The sequence below is a fragment of the Gadus morhua genome, chromosome 12 (genome assembly GCF_902167405.1).
Source record: "Gadus morhua chromosome 12, gadMor3.0, whole genome shotgun sequence".
NCBI classification, from domain to species: Eukaryota; Metazoa; Chordata; class Actinopteri; order Gadiformes; family Gadidae; genus Gadus; species Gadus morhua.
This window is the reverse complement of record NC_044059.1, coordinates 26,579,156-26,595,550: the sequence shown is the minus strand read 5'-3', so window position 1 is coordinate 26,595,550 and position 16,395 is coordinate 26,579,156. Positions and strand designations below refer to the sequence as shown.

The 16,395-nt window shown below is 51.0% G+C and overlaps 1 protein-coding gene across 4 annotated transcripts in view; it reads left to right on the top strand.

Moving 5' to 3' along the window:
• sbno2b (strawberry notch homolog 2b) overlaps nucleotides 1–16,395 on the top strand; it is a 54,931-nt gene that overhangs the window by 36,912 nt on the left and 1,624 nt on the right. For 3 of the 4 annotated variants that reach the window (XM_030373292.1, XM_030373295.1, XM_030373294.1), the window contains 23 exons: nucleotides 973–1,106; nucleotides 1,764–1,854; nucleotides 2,151–2,294; nucleotides 2,715–2,832; nucleotides 3,206–3,311; nucleotides 3,423–3,576; nucleotides 4,001–4,177; nucleotides 4,744–4,841; nucleotides 5,739–5,833; nucleotides 6,325–6,507; nucleotides 6,804–6,925; nucleotides 7,170–7,301; nucleotides 8,039–8,174; nucleotides 9,598–9,710; nucleotides 11,255–11,326; nucleotides 12,179–12,287; nucleotides 12,410–12,481; nucleotides 12,583–12,726; nucleotides 13,339–13,433; nucleotides 14,120–14,212; nucleotides 14,941–15,072; nucleotides 15,417–15,493; nucleotides 15,744–15,934. In XM_030373292.1, coding sequence (XP_030229152.1) covers nucleotides 973–1,106; nucleotides 1,764–1,854; nucleotides 2,151–2,294; nucleotides 2,715–2,832; nucleotides 3,206–3,311; nucleotides 3,423–3,576; nucleotides 4,001–4,177; nucleotides 4,744–4,841; nucleotides 5,739–5,833; nucleotides 6,325–6,507; nucleotides 6,804–6,925; nucleotides 7,170–7,301; nucleotides 8,039–8,174; nucleotides 9,598–9,710; nucleotides 11,255–11,326; nucleotides 12,179–12,287; nucleotides 12,410–12,481; nucleotides 12,583–12,726; nucleotides 13,339–13,433; nucleotides 14,120–14,212; nucleotides 14,941–15,072; nucleotides 15,417–15,493; nucleotides 15,744–15,934 — 2,788 coding nt within the window. The remainder of the gene's footprint in view (nucleotides 1–972; nucleotides 1,107–1,763; nucleotides 1,855–2,150; nucleotides 2,295–2,714; nucleotides 2,833–3,205; nucleotides 3,312–3,422; nucleotides 3,577–4,000; nucleotides 4,178–4,743; nucleotides 4,842–5,738; nucleotides 5,834–6,324; nucleotides 6,508–6,803; nucleotides 6,926–7,169; nucleotides 7,302–8,038; nucleotides 8,175–9,597; nucleotides 9,711–11,254; nucleotides 11,327–12,178; nucleotides 12,288–12,409; nucleotides 12,482–12,582; nucleotides 12,727–13,338; nucleotides 13,434–14,119; nucleotides 14,213–14,940; nucleotides 15,073–15,416; nucleotides 15,494–15,743; nucleotides 15,935–16,395) is intronic. The other variant, XM_030373293.1, reaches the window with a different exon arrangement.

Here is a 16,395-nt window from a genome sequence, read left to right as displayed (position 1 = left end):
AAATGCACACCCAGCGAATGCACGCATAAACATATACACAGACGCTCGTACCCACTAACACAAAGGTTACTACAGGTGTTGTTATTAAATATGTCTATCACAGTCGGGATCATTAGTCATCTCATTACTGCCACCTGAGCGCAGAGAGATTAATATGAGAAGGCAACAAAGGCATTTGTTGTCCATTATGATTAACTAAATACAATTCAGTTGTAATGGAATAATGGATACTCTGGCTTTTATTTGTGAGATTTATTTATTTTACTCATTCATGCACATCCTGCATATCTTTCAAGATGTTCCAAACACGACACGGAATCATTCATCCATATGAAACGGCTGTCGTTCCTGATGGTTGTGAATGTGAACACAGACAGACAGACGGAGAGAGACTGAGAGAGAGAGAGACCCTATCGTTCTCTCCTCCCCCCCTCACCCTCACGTTCTCTCCTCCCCCCCTCACCCTCACGTTCTCTCCTCCCCCCTCACCCTCACGTTCTCTCCTCCCCCCCCTCACGCCAACGTTCTCTCCTTTCCCCCTCACCCTCACGTTCTCTCCTCCCCCCTCCCCCCCCCCCCCCCCCCCCCCCTCACCCTCACGTTCTCTCCTCCCCCCTCACCCTCACGTTCTCTCCTTTCCCCCTCACCCTCACGTTCTCTCCTCCCCCCCTCACCCTCACGTTCTCTCCTTTCCCCCTCACCCTCACGTTCTCTCCTCCCCCCTCACGCCAACGTTCTCTCCTCCCCCCTCACCCTCACGTTCTCTCCTCCCCCCTCACCCTCACGTTCTCTCCTCCCCCCTCACCCTCACGTTCTCTCCTCCCCCCCCTCACCCTATCGTTCTCTCCCCCCCCCCCCCCCCTCACCCTCACGTTCTCTCCTCCCCCCTCACCCTCACGTTCTCTCCTCCCCCCTCACCCTCGCGTTCTCTCCTCCCCCCTCACCCTAACGTTCTGTGCCCGCTGTGTGCAGCAACACGAGGTGATCCTGCAGAACAACCAGCGCGCCGGCTTCCTGATCGGGGACGGGGCCGGCGTGGGGAAGGGGCGAACGGTGGCCGGCATCATCCTGGAGAACTTCCTGAAGGGACGCAAGAAGTCCCTATGGTGAGGCTGAGGCCGCGCTGCTGGAGAGGCTCCCGTTAGAGCCCTGGCGACCGGGCATTTCTCCGCCAGAGAAAGAATCTGTTTGACCGACTTCATTTCTAGAGTTTATTTTCAAGGGTGTGAATCATTATTGTAACAAGCGACAGAAGGTCAGCTCATAAAAATATCTTTATTATTAAAAAATGATCTCTCTCGATATATATATATTTATTTATACACACACATCTATATCCACATCCACAAAAACCCATGAATGTATACTAGCAGTTTATGTTGGTGTTTATGTGTCGGCTGACTGTACAGTTTAGACAGCGACTGCTTTTATTGCAAAGGTCTGTTCTCTGAAAGGTAGATAGTTGAAATGTAGATAGGAAGAAAATGTAATCCAAATAGAAAAATAAATAAGTAGAGATTGATAAGAAAAACTGCTCAAGATTAAAAACGTGCTTTCAACAAAGCAATGGAAATTATACTCCCCATTTCCATTCGCGCTGCCTTCTCTGTGATCATGAAATGGTTGCTTTTTGGACTCCCCTGATGGGTATGTTTTGGAAACGAAGATCAAAAACTGGTTGTGGCACAAAGAGAAGTGGTGTACGGCACTGACCTTGTCCCCCCCCCCTCTCTCTTTCTTAATCTCTCTTTTTCCACCCTCAGGTTCAGCATATCCAACGACCTGCGATTCGACGCAGAGAGAGATCTCAAAGACATAGATTCTGCCCATATTCCTGTGCACGCCTTAAACAAGGTCTGTATGAAAGGAAACGGGTGCAGAATAGGGAAATGAAACGCCCTGCTTTTGTCTATTTTCATGGCAGGCATCAAAAACAAGTCGTTTAGTACCGGTAATTCGTATTTCGCAATATTTGTTTTATAACAAATGTCCTTTTAATTTTAGTTTGTTCTTGTTCATGTTTTACTGATCGTTAATTTCATTAATGTTGCATTGTCTAGTCATTTGATTTCCTGCTCCTGTAACAAGTGCATTCTGTCTGCGGTTATGAGTGTAGTTGAAGCTCATCGTGTGGTTTTCTCCGATGGCAGATAAAGTATGGAGACACAGCTACCTCAGAGGGAGTCTTGTTTGCGACCTACTCGGCGCTGATTGGAGAGAGCCAGGCTGGGGGACAACACCGGACCAGAATCAAACAGATCCTGGACTGGTGCAAGGCGGACTTTGATGGCGTCGTATCCTTTTCATGGTCTCAATGAACGAGTCTACCGGGGAAACATGGCAATCATTAATTGTACACATCGATTAACAGCACAACAACACTCCCTCGAAGGGCTTAGGCACACCCGGTGGGCCGACTCTTCGACACGACAACGCCAAGGCTTAACCGAGGTGTTCAGACTCCGTTCCGACCGTAAATAGACATTTACTGTGTTACAATCCATGTGAAAAACTTCTCTCGGGAGAACAGAGACGGGGAGAAAACCATTTGATTGAGCAACATGTTGAGATTGGCCTACAAGCGCTGGTGGCCTTTTTAAAATAGGATGGCGCCACACACTTGGAAGGGTTCCGTGTCGACCAGGATCTGCTCCCCCCCCGAGCCACGTCGCTGCCGCTGTTTCTCCTTGACCTCACACCCCCTCCCGCTGCAGATTATTTTCGACGAGTGCCACAAAGCCAAGAACGCCACGTCCACCAAGATGGGCAAGGCCGTGCTGGACCTGCAGAACAAGCTGCCCCGAGCCCGCGTGGTCTACGCCAGCGCCACCGGTGGGCACACACACAGACACACACGGAGACAAACGCACACACTGAGATACACAGGCACACAGAGAGACATACACGCACAATGCACATGCACACACGTACACACCCGTGAACGCGCACACACAGGGAAACGCCCCCACACACACACGAACACACACACACAAAGAAGCACACACACAATGATGCACACACACAGACAAACGGAGAAGCACAGACACGCAGAGAAGCACACAGAGACACACACACACACACACACACACAACAGGAGATGAGAAACACACACACCGGAGATGAGAAACACATGATCTTCCGTGGAAACGGTTGCGTCTGTTGGTTTTGCTCTCTCACCAAAACAAATGTCTGTTGTCTGCCCCAGGCGCCTCAGAGCCAAAGAACATGATCTACATGAGCCGCCTGGGCATCTGGGGCGAGGGCACACCCTTCAAGACCTTCGATGACTTCCTGCACGCCATCGAGAAGAGGTATGTCGGGCGGTCTCACCAACATGTCTCTGTTACGGTGTGTCGGGTGTGACGGCTACAGGACCTAGGTACAGTTAATCCAGAAATGTAATATTTGTTGTGTCTGTACAGGGGTGTGGGGGCCATGGAGATCGTTGCCATGGATATGAAAGTGAGTGGCATGTACATCGCCAGGCAGCTGAGTTTCTCAGGTGTGTCGTTCCGCATCGAGGAGATTGGGCTGGACAACGACTTCAAACAGGTCTACAACAAGGCCGCCAGACTGGTGAGACTCCTACAACAAGCTTCGAGCTGCGCGTCTGTCTGTCTGCCTGTCTGTCTGTCTGTCCGTTTGTGGGTTTGTTCTGCGCTGTGGGATGTTATTGGTAGCTGTGTGTGTGTGTGTGTGTGTGTGTGTGTGTGTGTGTGTGTGTGTGTGTGTGTGTGTGTGTGTGTGTGTGTGTGTGTGTGTGTGTGTGTGTGTGTGTGTGTGTGTGTTTCCCCCTTCTGTCTGTCTGTCTATGTCTGACTCTGTGGGTCTCTCTGTCTCTCTTCTGTCTGTGTGTGTGTGTGTGTTAGTTTGTCTGTGCTTGTGAGGTTGCCTTTAGCTTTTTGCATTGGTATGCATGCTACTGCTATTGTGTGTGTGTGTGTGTGTGTGTGTGTGTGTGTGTGTGTCTGTCCTAACCCTCTCCCCCTGCTGTCCCTAGTGGGCCGAGGCGCTGCAGATCTTCATGCGGGCGGCGGACGAGCTGGGGCTGGTGAGCAGGAAGTCTCTGTGGGGCCAGTTCTGGTCGTCTCACCAGCGCTTCTTCAAGTACCTCTGCATCGCGGCCAAGGTGCGCTGCCTGGTGGAGCTGGCCAAGAGGGAGCTGGAGGCTGGGAAGGTCAGTGCAACCTTGAGAAAGTTTCCCTCCACTAGTTCACTCTTTGGGGAGGAGGCAGAGCAGTCCGGTATTCAGGTCACATCTCTCTCTCTATCTGACTGTCTGTCTGTGTCTCTCTCTCTCTCTCTCTCTCTCTCTCTCTCTCTCTCTCTCTCTCTCTCTCTCTCTCTCTCTGTCTCTGTCTCTTTTTCTCTCTCTCTCTTTCTCTCTCTATCTCTGTTTCTCTCTCTCTGTGTCTCTGTCTCTCTCTCTCTCTCTCTGTGTCTCTGTCTCTGTCTCTCTCTCTCTTTCTCTCTGTCTCTCTGTTTGCTCCGGTCCTAATCGAGTGAGGTTGAATAAACCATGTATAAATATGTTTAGAATACATTTAGACATCCTCTATAAATTGATATTGATGTTAGAACCCAGCAGCCTGGTCGTATCCTCGGTTAATAAGTATTGACCGTCAATGGGATCGAAAGGCTTGTTTTAGCTGCTCCGTGGTGTGTGTGTGTGTGTGTGTGTGTGTGTGTGTTGACCCGTTGTGCTGCCTGCCCCCCCCCCCCCCCCCCCCCCCCCCACAACAGTGCATCGTCATCGGCCTTCAGTCCACCGGGGAGGCCCGCACCAGAGAGGTGCTGGACGAGAACGACGGCCAGCTCGACCGATTCGTCTCTGCTGCAGAGTGAGTGATTTTGTGTGTGTGTCTGTGTGTCCTCCTATATGTCCGTCTGTCTGTTTTTCTATGTGTGACTCTCTCTGGGTCTCTCTTCTGTGTGTGTGTGTGCGTCACATCCTTGGGAACCTTCTATTGTGGGTAATGTCTCATATATAACTGCCCTCCATTGAGCAAGGCATTGACTCCATCCTGTTTTTACTGGGTGAATATCTGGTCACTATCTGGCAACTATCATTTCTCGCTCGCAAATCCCATGTCGGTAAGGTGAATCATTCTCAGCGATTCCCAAAAAAACTAGTCAGGGAACATCCTGCTATCAAATATACTCACTCTCAGCAAACAAACAGCGCCCAAGACCATAGCGAGTGTTTGCTTTGTCACACAGGCACAATTGCATGCGTCTACACAGTAACCACTATGGTTTGAGTGTTGTCTGATTACAATCTTTTTAAGACTAGTAACGCAATCTATGGATAGAATATATTGGCCGAAACTATTCGAGGCACTGCTATTCTAAACTCGCTGAACGTGTTCATCTTATATTTAAAATATGTACCTTTACTAGTTTCATTTTCATTCTTAAGTGTCGGAGTGTCTTTTTAAAAAAAGAATCACCACTTGAATATACTTACACTTTGGTCACACCCACACCCACACACACACTGGAGCTCGCTGCTCTTTGAGACCCCCTGCCCGGACCGCCATGTCGGCCAGGAGACCACCGCTGTGTGTAGAGATACTGAGGAGAGCATCACCTCCTGTATGTAGACCCTCCCCTGCTTCTCTGGTCACCTCTAGGGCCAACGAACAGCAAAACGGAAAAAGGGAAAATTGTTTCTAACAAAACAAATTTCTCATTGATCTGCCCCTGTTTTATTCTTCTTCTCAATGTTGTACTTTTAGGGGGGTGTTTTACTCGCTCGTCCTCAAACATTTTCCGTCGGAGAAGCAGAGGAGGGAGAAGGCGCCCGGCACTAAAAGGAAACGTAAGTGCAAACGTAAGGCCATCTCTTCCCCCCGCAACTTTAGGACGCAAACTCGGATAATAACCGAATCCTCATGTGCGTGTGTGTTATCGTGCGCTGGTTTCCTCATTTCAGTGGATCGTAAGGGTGCTGTGTGGAACTGAAACACTTTAGAAATTGCTTAATTTCCAAAGTTGCGCAAGCAGCGTTGCAACCAGTATTTTACTTTCTAATGAACAAATGGATTTGAAAACACATCTGGCCCAATCTGGCAGCACTGGGAGCAGCCATAGTTGGCCCTTCGGTTGTTGTTGTCGATGATTGTGTCCTGATGTCAGTGTGTATTTCCACCAGTTGCAGCCAGTGTTGCCAGATTAGACCAGATTCCCCAACCAATCTGAACAATTGATTTGTAAACACATCTGGCCCAATCTGGCAACACTGGGAGCTGCCCCAAGTTTAACCCGACGTCGTGATTGTTGTTGTTTATGTCCTGACGTACGTTTATGTGTGTCTCCGCCCAGGCAAGCCTCGGGGCCGGCAGCCCAAGCAGTCGAAGCACTCGGTGGACAGCGGCGGCGTGATCAACATCAGCGACGACAGCAGCAGTGACTCGGACGGCATGGACACGGACTCCAACTCCTCGCCCGACTCCCTGCTGGACAACGACGACGTCATCTTCGTCAACCACACTAGCTACACCGCAGGTTCGAGGGCACTCAACGTCCCGTTTGTTTGTCCTGACGTTAAGCGGTCTCGACTCGGGACGAGCCCCCGGAGCGACGCTACGATCAGTCGGGTTGTGATAGCCGCTAAAAATAAAAGGGGTTTGTTGTCTAGACGCGTCTAGACGGATGGACACGCCTGTCAGTCCCGAGCTGACACCTTAACTCCCCCGCGGCGGCGGGCCCCCCGCTTGGCCTCCCGTGACCGCGCTCTCTGCCCGGCGTTGTGCCAAGGGTCGCGTTTCATTGCACGCCTTCTCCCTCCCGTGTCTCCACAGCCAGGATAGAGGACATGAAGCAGGGCCTGCTCAACAAGATCTCAGCGCTGGGGAAGGAACTACCTCTGAACACCCTGGACGAGCTCATCGACAAGTTTGGCGGCCCGGAGAAAGTGTCTGAGGTACGGGGAAGGGAGGTCGACGGTTGCCATCGTACAGGGCGATTAGCTTTACAATAGGATGTCGATGAAAAGCTTGTGTTATAGTAAAGCAGAAGCTTTTCTCCAAAGAGACCCCCAATAAGACCTTCCCTGCCGGCAGCGAACCCTCAGTAGATCGCAGGTGTAGCCGCGAGCGACTCCTTTGCGGATGTCCCTCTCGGTCCACGCACACATGCATGACTGTGGTTTTCCCCCGTACCTGCAGATGACGGGGCGCAAAGGGCGCGTGGTGCGGCGCGCGGACGGCTCGGTGCGCTACGAGTCGCGGGCAGAACAGGGCAACAGCATCGACCACATCAACGTCAAGGAGAAGGACCGCTTCATGAACGCAGAGAAGGTCAGACACCCACGGGGATCCACCGCATGACGCGTGCGTCAGTCCCGGGAGAATTATGAATATGAATGACGTGACCATAAATTGGATTTCACTTCTTCATTGAAAATGTATTCCCGTACGTTCTCCTTGCACCTAAGAGACGGATCGCTTCCTCTTTCCAGTGACAGGTGTCGAGTTAGTTAGCATTCGCATGGCCACGGTAGGCATCAAGTGTGATACTGAGGACATGTCAATCTCCTCCACTGCTCCAAAACGACTTTGTTGTGTCCATTCCTTTAGCACATTAACTTGGCCTCTACCGCCCATGCCTGCGGCTATTGCCTTAACTCTCCACGATGGTCTCTCCCTTCACTTTTGTATCGTTTGTTGTTGGTGGTCACGACGTGAACGTTTCCCTGTAGGAATCATGAACTCACATTGGCTCATGGAAGATGTTTGGTAAATGGCTGCCGGTGTTTACCCATGACCGCACTCTATTCATTCAGATGCTTTGCTATGAGGAAGTGTGGTTATCTGGAAGAGAAATGATACTGCCAACACGTGGCACATGTCTACCGCAATTGACGAAGACATTTGAATAAGCGAGAAAAACGGCTCTCGGTTTTCATGTTTTGCCCGACGTGATTATTTGGAAGAAAGCCGACCGCAATTCGTTTGGGTTGAAATGGCGTCAAATGAAGTCTGTTCCATTTATATATAACTGACTCCCCCCCCCCCCCCCCCTCTCTCCACCCCAGCTGGTGGCCATCATCTCGGAGGCGGCCAGCTCGGGCATCTCGCTGCAGGCCGACAAGCGCGTGAGGAACCAGCGCCGGAGAGTCCACATGACACTGGAGCTGCCCTGGAGCGCCGACCGCGCCATCCAGCAGTTCGGTGAGTCCGGGGGGAGAGAGACGGACACACATTGCGTACACACGTACACATCTATAACTCACACAGAGCTACCTACACACACACACACACACACACACACACACACACACACACACACACACACACACACCTACACCCACACATCTACCGAACCGAACATCTACCAAACCAAACATCTACTGACACACACCTGCCTCCCTGGCTATTGAGTTGGACACGAAGCCTTCAGGTGGGGGTGTACCGTGGGCGGGGGGGGGGGGGGGGGGGGGGGGGCAAGACGCACCCCGTCCAGCCCCCGTCGACAGCAGGGGAACCACTTGAGGTGGACAAGGTTTTTTTGCCCCGACGGCAAAAAAGCGGTCGAACGGTGGAATTTCATCGTCCACAACAATCGACTGCGGTTCGCTCGCCGTGGTCGCCGGGGACTCGTCTTCCAGGAAACAATAACGGCCGTGTGTAGTTACCGTTAACAATAACGGCCGTGTGTAGTTACCGTTAACAATAACGGCCGTGTGTAGTTACCGTTTACCGGAATCAATGGCGGGTCGTGCTCCCGTTTTAGCCTCCTGGTTCCATATAATCAAAAGCTTACATTCGAGGAGACACAGCATGGAGCCCATAACGATGGAGTTAATTAAGATGGACCCGGCTCTATCACCATTGGCAGCGAGCGCTCTGTTAATATTGGTTTTCCGATACCGCAGCCAGCCACGGTAAACGGTACATTTATGCGCGCACACTTACTTACAGGTTGGAGAAATGAATTGTTTGCAGTAATTAGATAACTGCCCCGCTAATTCCCTCGTCAGCGGCATTTCCTGCTGGAAGCGGGATGGTGCGATGCAATGTGAAGCCACAGCGCGAACACACACACATCGAGAGACACACACACACATATAAAGAGAGACACACACACACGCACATACACACACACACATCGCAGGGGCTGGTTGTTGGCTCCGTTCAGCGCTGATGTCTCTCGTTGTGTTTACAGTGCGGTGAGGTTGAGAATAGGGCCAGGAATAGCCTCTTGTTAGACATGTAAACACTCCTGCTGGTGATCTCCCAACACACACACACACACACACACACACACACACACACACACACACACACACACACACACACACACACACACACACACACACACACACACACACACACACACACACACACACACACTATTCCCAGAAGGCAGAGTCCCGTCATTGGATATAGTGCCCTGATGTTCATCCCTTAGAGCGTGCCCGCCTCCCCGCCTTACTATTGATCCCGGCTTCCTCGCACTCATTCAGCGGATCGCCACTAAATCAGCCATGCAGCTCAATGGCAGTCGCCGACTCTTTGAATGGAATGTCGCCTTCTCCTTTATTTACAAAGTTTCTGTAACGTCGGCCTCTCCGGTCGATCTCTCCTTCCGCAGGTCGCACTCACCGGTCCAATCAGGTGACGGCGCCGGAGTACATCTTCCTCATCTCGGAGCTGGGGGGCGAGAGGCGGTTCGCCTCCATCGTGGCCAAGCGATTGGAGAGCCTGGTATGTGTACGGTGTGCACGGGCCTGGGGGGGGGGGGGGGGGGGGGGGGGTCCAGATCACTCACGTGTGTGACGAATGCCGCTGGGCGAAGACGCAGCGCTATTCGTTACGCACGTGTGAGATCGGGTTTGATTCAGTCGATTATTTGTTTTGTTGTAATGAATCAAAAACAAATGTCATCCACCCTTGATCCTATTGTCATCCACTTCCATCTCCCGGGAAACATGCCCCTCCCATCATGCACTGCTTCCCCATGAGTCACTGTGACACAAAACCCAGAAGCCAGGCGACCAGCCCCTTTTTGTTGGACGGTTGGCCATCTGCACGGCATGTTCCCTGAGTCAGCCGTTCTGAAAGACTCCCCTTTGTCCTGGCCCTGCCCTCCCTGCCCTCCCCTCCCTCCCCCTCCTCGCCATCCCACCGCTGTCCTTCCTGTGCCCGCCGGGAGCCACCTCCCATGCCAGTTCACCTGAGGTCTGAGGCCAGCTCTCCCACCGTGGCTCAAACCTCGGGCCATCGCGGGGTTTCTCCAACACATCCGCCCCCCTGAACAAAGAGCTGACTCCAGAGGGATGAGTAGAATTGAAACGGCTGCTGCCAGTTGTACGCCCATTGTGGATTTTCTGAAGGCAATCTGATTTCCTAGTTTACCTCTCTGTCTGTCTGTCTGTCCGTCTGTCTGTCTCCCTCCCTCCCTCGCTGTCATATATGGTCATGGTTTGTGGGAGTACTTTGAAAGGACGATCGTCTGATCTTCAGCCTTAAACTTAACGATTCATAAATGAACACAGGTCTACTTCCTATCTGTGCTCTCTGATGGAGAAGGGGACGTGTTAACGAGGTCCAGACACAGCATGGAGTCTCAGACCGTCTCATCAAACACTCTCACGGTCAAGTTCCACCTGAACTCACCCCCTGACACACACATTTCATCGGGATTAGCGCCTGCCACATCCCTAGCCCCATCCCTAGCCTCCTAGGCGAGCGATGATGTCATACCTGTCTGAGGCACCCTATTGTTTTGGTGACTTCATTCATTGCACAATGGGAGAAGTGCCGGCATCTTGTGTTTATAAACACTCCACTCACACGCCGCACGCACGCACTCTTTCACTCACTCACTCACTCACTCACTAACTCACTCACTCACTCACTCACTCACTCACTCACTCACTCACTCACTCACTCACTCATTGTTGCATATCCACACAAACACACACACACCCACACACACATTTGTCTCATGTCCCACTATAAAGGTTGTCTTAAAGGTCAAGGAAAGGTCACAGGATAAGCACGACTGGAAACAGGAACCAGAATTAGATCTCATGAAACTGTGCCATCAGAAATCAGCACCAAACTAATCTTAATTCATCGTCACATCCAGGTTTGGGACTGCCTCGGGAGCGCGTGCATGCGTGGACACGCTCGCCACTTAATTAAGAGAGTCGAAGAATACGACGGGCGGCTGAGGAGCACTTTGAAGGCAGGGCGAGTCGATAACCTTTAATAATAACACTGTCTCCTCTTGTCTCCCCGTGCAGGGCGCTCTGACGCACGGAGACCGGAGAGCCACCGAGTCCAGGGACCTCAGCAAATACAACTTTGAGAACAAGGTAGCCCATCCGGCCTAGTCGGCCATCATAACACCGTCCACCGTTTGTTGACCAGGAGGGCGGAGCTAGAGTTCACCTGACTGAGGCACCTTAACCAACAACACAATATCCAGAGTTGTTCCGACACCAGAATTGGAAATTCCACTGCCTAAGATGCGTTCCCGTGGCTAGCTCATTTACTACACACGCAAAGAACATCACAACCACGTGCAGCGTTACGCTGCGATCGTTTTTTTGGTTTGGAAAGAATTGTAAGTGAAACGACTTTACATCAGTGTCATCTTAAGAGAACCCTTCAATAAGAACAACTACTGACAAGGCTAGATGCTGTATCGGTTTATGCTCGGTATCGGCAGATACTCAATTTCAGGAATCAGAATCGGCATCGGGTTGGAAAAAAATTGTATCGGAACACCTCTAACAATAACAACAACAAAGTGACGTAACCAGCGGTTACGTTCGAAGAGGCGATGCCGTTACCAGACGTTGATATCAACAGGGCTTTTAAAGTGCGTTCTGCACCACATCACGTCCGGTGTTTCATTCGAACCACGCCCCCCTGATGAAAACACTAGACATTCACTAGACTGAGTCCTAGACATTCCACGCTGATGACAGCAGACCCGCCGCTGCCCTCGACACTGTGTGTTTCCTAAAGACCTTGTGTCAACGCACGCACCACTGAGTTCAGGCGGGTGGATAGGCGACGGCTGAAGAGATCCCATCAGCCGACAGTCGGCTGGGAATAACAATGAAGAGGACCACCCAGGTGTGGAAGCAAAGTTTGGAGAGCTGTTTTCATACGTGTTCCCTGACTTCTTCTCTCTTCTTCTTCCCCCACCAATCCTGCAGTATGGTACCAAGGCTCTGGATAAGATCACCAAGGCTATCCTGGGTCACATCGAGAACAAGGTACCCCCTCCCAAGGGGTACCCTGGGGGCGAGGCCCAGTTCTTCAGAGGTACGCTGCCTTCCCCTTCACCTCACAAGACTTCCCCTCCGGGCTCTACGGACACAGCATAACAACGATGGCTGTGTTTTTATATTCATTCTCCCCTTCTCTTTCTTCTACTTCTTCCCAAGACATGAAAATTGGGATGATAGACGTCGGCATCTTCTGTCGGGAGCCCCGCATCGGGCTCAACACGGAGAAAGGTAAGGGGCTGGAAGTGTGTGTGTGTGTGTGGATATATTGGTAGTGCTCAGTACTGCAGTGTGGGCCGGTGTTCTCACAAGGCTTTTTTGTATTCACACAGACTGCAGCATCACCAAGTTCCTGAATCGCATCCTGGGCCTGGAGGTCCACAAGCAGAACCATCTCTTCCAGTACTTCATGGACAACTTCGACTACCTAATAGAGAAGGACAAGAAGGAGGGGAAATACGACATGGGTATCCTAGGTACGCGTCCAAGACATGATGGCTGCCAGGGCGGCTTGATTATGAAAGAAAATCATAATCACAATTATTTTGGTCAATGTTAAAATCACGATTATTCAAACTTTTATTTTTTGAGTTTGTAAACATGATGTATTTATTCAGCATGGCTCTCCAAAAAACACTTAGTAACTGAGAACTTTGAAATTTTGCCTTAAAAAAATACACAAAATTGTCAAAAAGAAAATGTTCAGATCTAACATAATGTACAGATATGTATCAAACTGTTTTTGCACTTTCTATGAAACATGAAGAATATATATATGTCAAACTCGATTATATTAGTTTTGTGCCGTTTTACGCTAAAATCAAAATCAAGATCGTAATTTGATTACTCGCCCTCGCCTAGCTGCAACTGTTAATATGCCTTCCATCCCCCCTGACACATTTTGTTAATATTGGTCCAAATGATTGGAAAAATCTTTAAACTAAGATCTGAACAGATGCCTGCAGCTGCTTTCCGAACCCATCAGTGCAGCCTGCCGTGGCGATGTCCTCCTTATGAATCAAGTGTGGCTCTGATTAGTCAGTGTGGCTCCGTCAGTCAACAGTGTTTTCCCTGCGTGTCCTCACCAGATCTGGCCCCGGGTAACGACGAGATCTACGAGGAGAAACAGGAGAACTTCCTCACGGCAGGAAACCCCCAGGATGGACAGGTCGTGCTCTACAAGGTAGGGAAGTCCTTGTTGTGGTAGTCCAGGTACAAAACGATTATCTAAGGCATTTTAGTTCACGGGTCGACAAGTGGAGACAACGTCCTTGGCGGTTAAAAGAACCATTACTTTTTTTTTCATTAAGCTTTTATTTGCTGCAAAAGGTAAAAGATCTGCCCCAATCGTTATCTGTCCTCAGCGTTGACGACAGTTTGAGGAGAACGCAGTGGGAGCAGGCGAGCTCAGAGCTCTATTTGGGGGTTGATTGATGTTATTTAGCCGGTGGTTAGACTGTGATCGTACACGCTTCGCCCCGGGCTGAGGAGTCCACGGAGGCACCGATGGAAGGCTAGAGCTGGATAATTACTGCTATCTCCGGCTTTTAGCTGTTGCTGCAGGCTAACCTACAATTTGACATTCTAAACTTGGCAAGCACACAGGCCACAGAAAATCCAGGACTGGTTTAGCAAGTGCAAGAGATGAAGATTTGGTTTTGCTTTAGCTCCGGTAATTTGTTAAGTCCCTCTGTATTGTACGTATGTATGCCTGCACGTTTTCTTTTAAGGTTGTCTTTGTCTTTTTTCGTTGTTGTGTCGACTCACTTCTCTGGTTTATTGTTCCGCCGGTCACGCGACCCGGTGGTGACTCCGCTGGTCACCAGCTCCTTCTCACACCCGTTCCCCCTCGTGTCCTCCGCCCCACAGATCAGCGTGGACCGAGGCATGCCCTGGTCAGAAGCCTGCGAGAAGGCCGAGAAGCTGAGCCGTCCCGAGGAGGGATTCTACCTGTCCCACAAGGTGAGGAACGGGTCTCTCTCCCCGCACAGCGCGACACGTATCCCAAAGACATCCGTGAGCTCTCTGTGCGTGACAAGGCCGTGAGTCACGCCATTGTTAAAGGACCGCCATTATATGAACCCCCTCGGGCTAGTTCCTGCCTCCGAGAATGGGCTGCCCCTTCCGATCAGGGAGAATGTAATCTTTTGTGTTGCGGTCAAAGAGGTCAAAGAGTTGGATTTTAACGCGGCTTAGCCTAGCGGTCGTTCGTTTTCTTGCCCGGTTTTCTTGACGTTTACACACATTTTAGTCTTGTCTTGAATAAGGTTTTGCACTGAACCCTAGAGAACAAAACACGCCGTTTGCTTTGCGGCTAATGCGACACATCCAGGCGGTGAACCTATTAGGCGCCTGTGAATATGAATTCATTATCATCTATTGATTTTCTTTATTATTGTTTGCACCCCGGGTGGTGGCTGCTGAATCCCGTGCCACGGGGAAACGTCTCCATTGTGCGTTGGGTTAATGAGCGAAGCGGGTTTATCTGCACGCGGGTGGTTTGGCTTTGTGTGTGTGTGTGTGTGTGTGTGTGTGTGTGTGTGTGTGTGTGTGTGTGTGTGTGTGTGTGTGTGTGTGTGTGTGTGTGTGTGTGTGTGTGTGTGTGTGTGTGTGTGTGTGTGTGTGTGTGTGTGTGTGTGGCAGCCCTCCTCCTATCTGTATTCCTCACCCGTGCCTCCTTCGCTCCACAGCTGCGAGGAAACCATCCATGTGTGCTGCTGGCTGAGCAGGGCCGGGGCAAGAATTTCATCATCTACAAGCCCAACATCGGCAAGCAGAACCACCCAGAGAGTCTGGACAACCTGCAGTCCCGATACCGCAAGGTGAGCTTCTAAAATCTCAAAGCACTGGAATGTTCTTTTTCAAGCATTGTGAAGTGGTTTCCTTTGTGAGCATTTCATTTGTTCAGTCATTGCAAGTGATGTTCCCAACGCTTTTTTAACATCCGCCCACGGTGTTAGTAATTAACCACAAAACGCAGGCTTTTGTATCGGTGGGGGAGGGGTTGACAGAGAAGGTGGGGTTTAAGGGCTTGGTGTTGGCTGCCCCCTAGTGGGGCCGAAAGGCCCTGAACCACAGGGACCGTCCAGGATTAAAACGATAAGGCGCGAGGCTGCCTTGGAGGCACCTGTCCACCGTGGTAACCCGTACGTTGTCTCCTCCCCAGGTGCCCCCAGAGGAGGCTCAGGACTCCTGGGAGAACCAGTTCACCTTCTCCTTCAAGAAGTGCAGCCACGCCAACTGGTGGGTAGAGTTGACGGGTTGGTGCTCCCGTACTGTTTTAAGTTTGAGAGATAAAAAAACGCTTACGGGTTAGTTGTGTGACAAGACTCACTGAACAAGTGAACAACTCTTGCATCAGAAGGGTATGCATAACAAAGTCCTCGAGCAGCGTCTCAGGCACATGGAACCACGTTCCAAGCTCCCAGGTGAGCCGACGATTTGACCCTCTCTCCTTCCCCCCCCCCCCCCCCCCTCCCCTCCCGCTGCGCAGGAACGGCAAGTGCAAGAAGATCGAGGAGGGCCAGGAGTGCCTGCAGGGCATGCGTCTGCGGCAGTACCACATGCTGTGTGGCGCGCTGCTGCGCGTGTGGAAGCGCGTGGCCGACACGGTCGCCGACGTCACCAGCACCAGCATCCTGCAGATCGTCCGACTCAAAACCAAACAGCACAACAAGCAAGTCGGTGAGTCGAGAGACCGGTCGGCACGTCTCAACCGAATGCCCGGACTCTCCCTCCCGTTAACCGGCCTGCAGCCCATCACTAATTCAAAAATGTTTTGCCTGCATGTTTGAATGTATGCACGTCAATTATGGCTACCATTCTACTCCTGGTCGTCCCTGGAAGGAAGGACCGCCCCCCACTTTGGGTTCCTTCCCAAGATTTCTTCCTTGATAGTTAAGGGAGTTTTTTTCTTGCCCTCTGGGGGGCTAGGGTCAGGCGGGGGTTGTCCTTTAATATAGGGCCTGTTAATTCATATAACAGGCTATATCGAGACCCCCGAGACGAGGCCAGTGACTGGAGCCACACAAAAAGAATACTCTCAAAGTGCTCCATTGCACAAGAACAAAGGGCAGAGACGACATGAAAACAACTAAAACTAAGACAGGGAGGCTGCATGTACTAAAATTTAAACCTAGGCACAG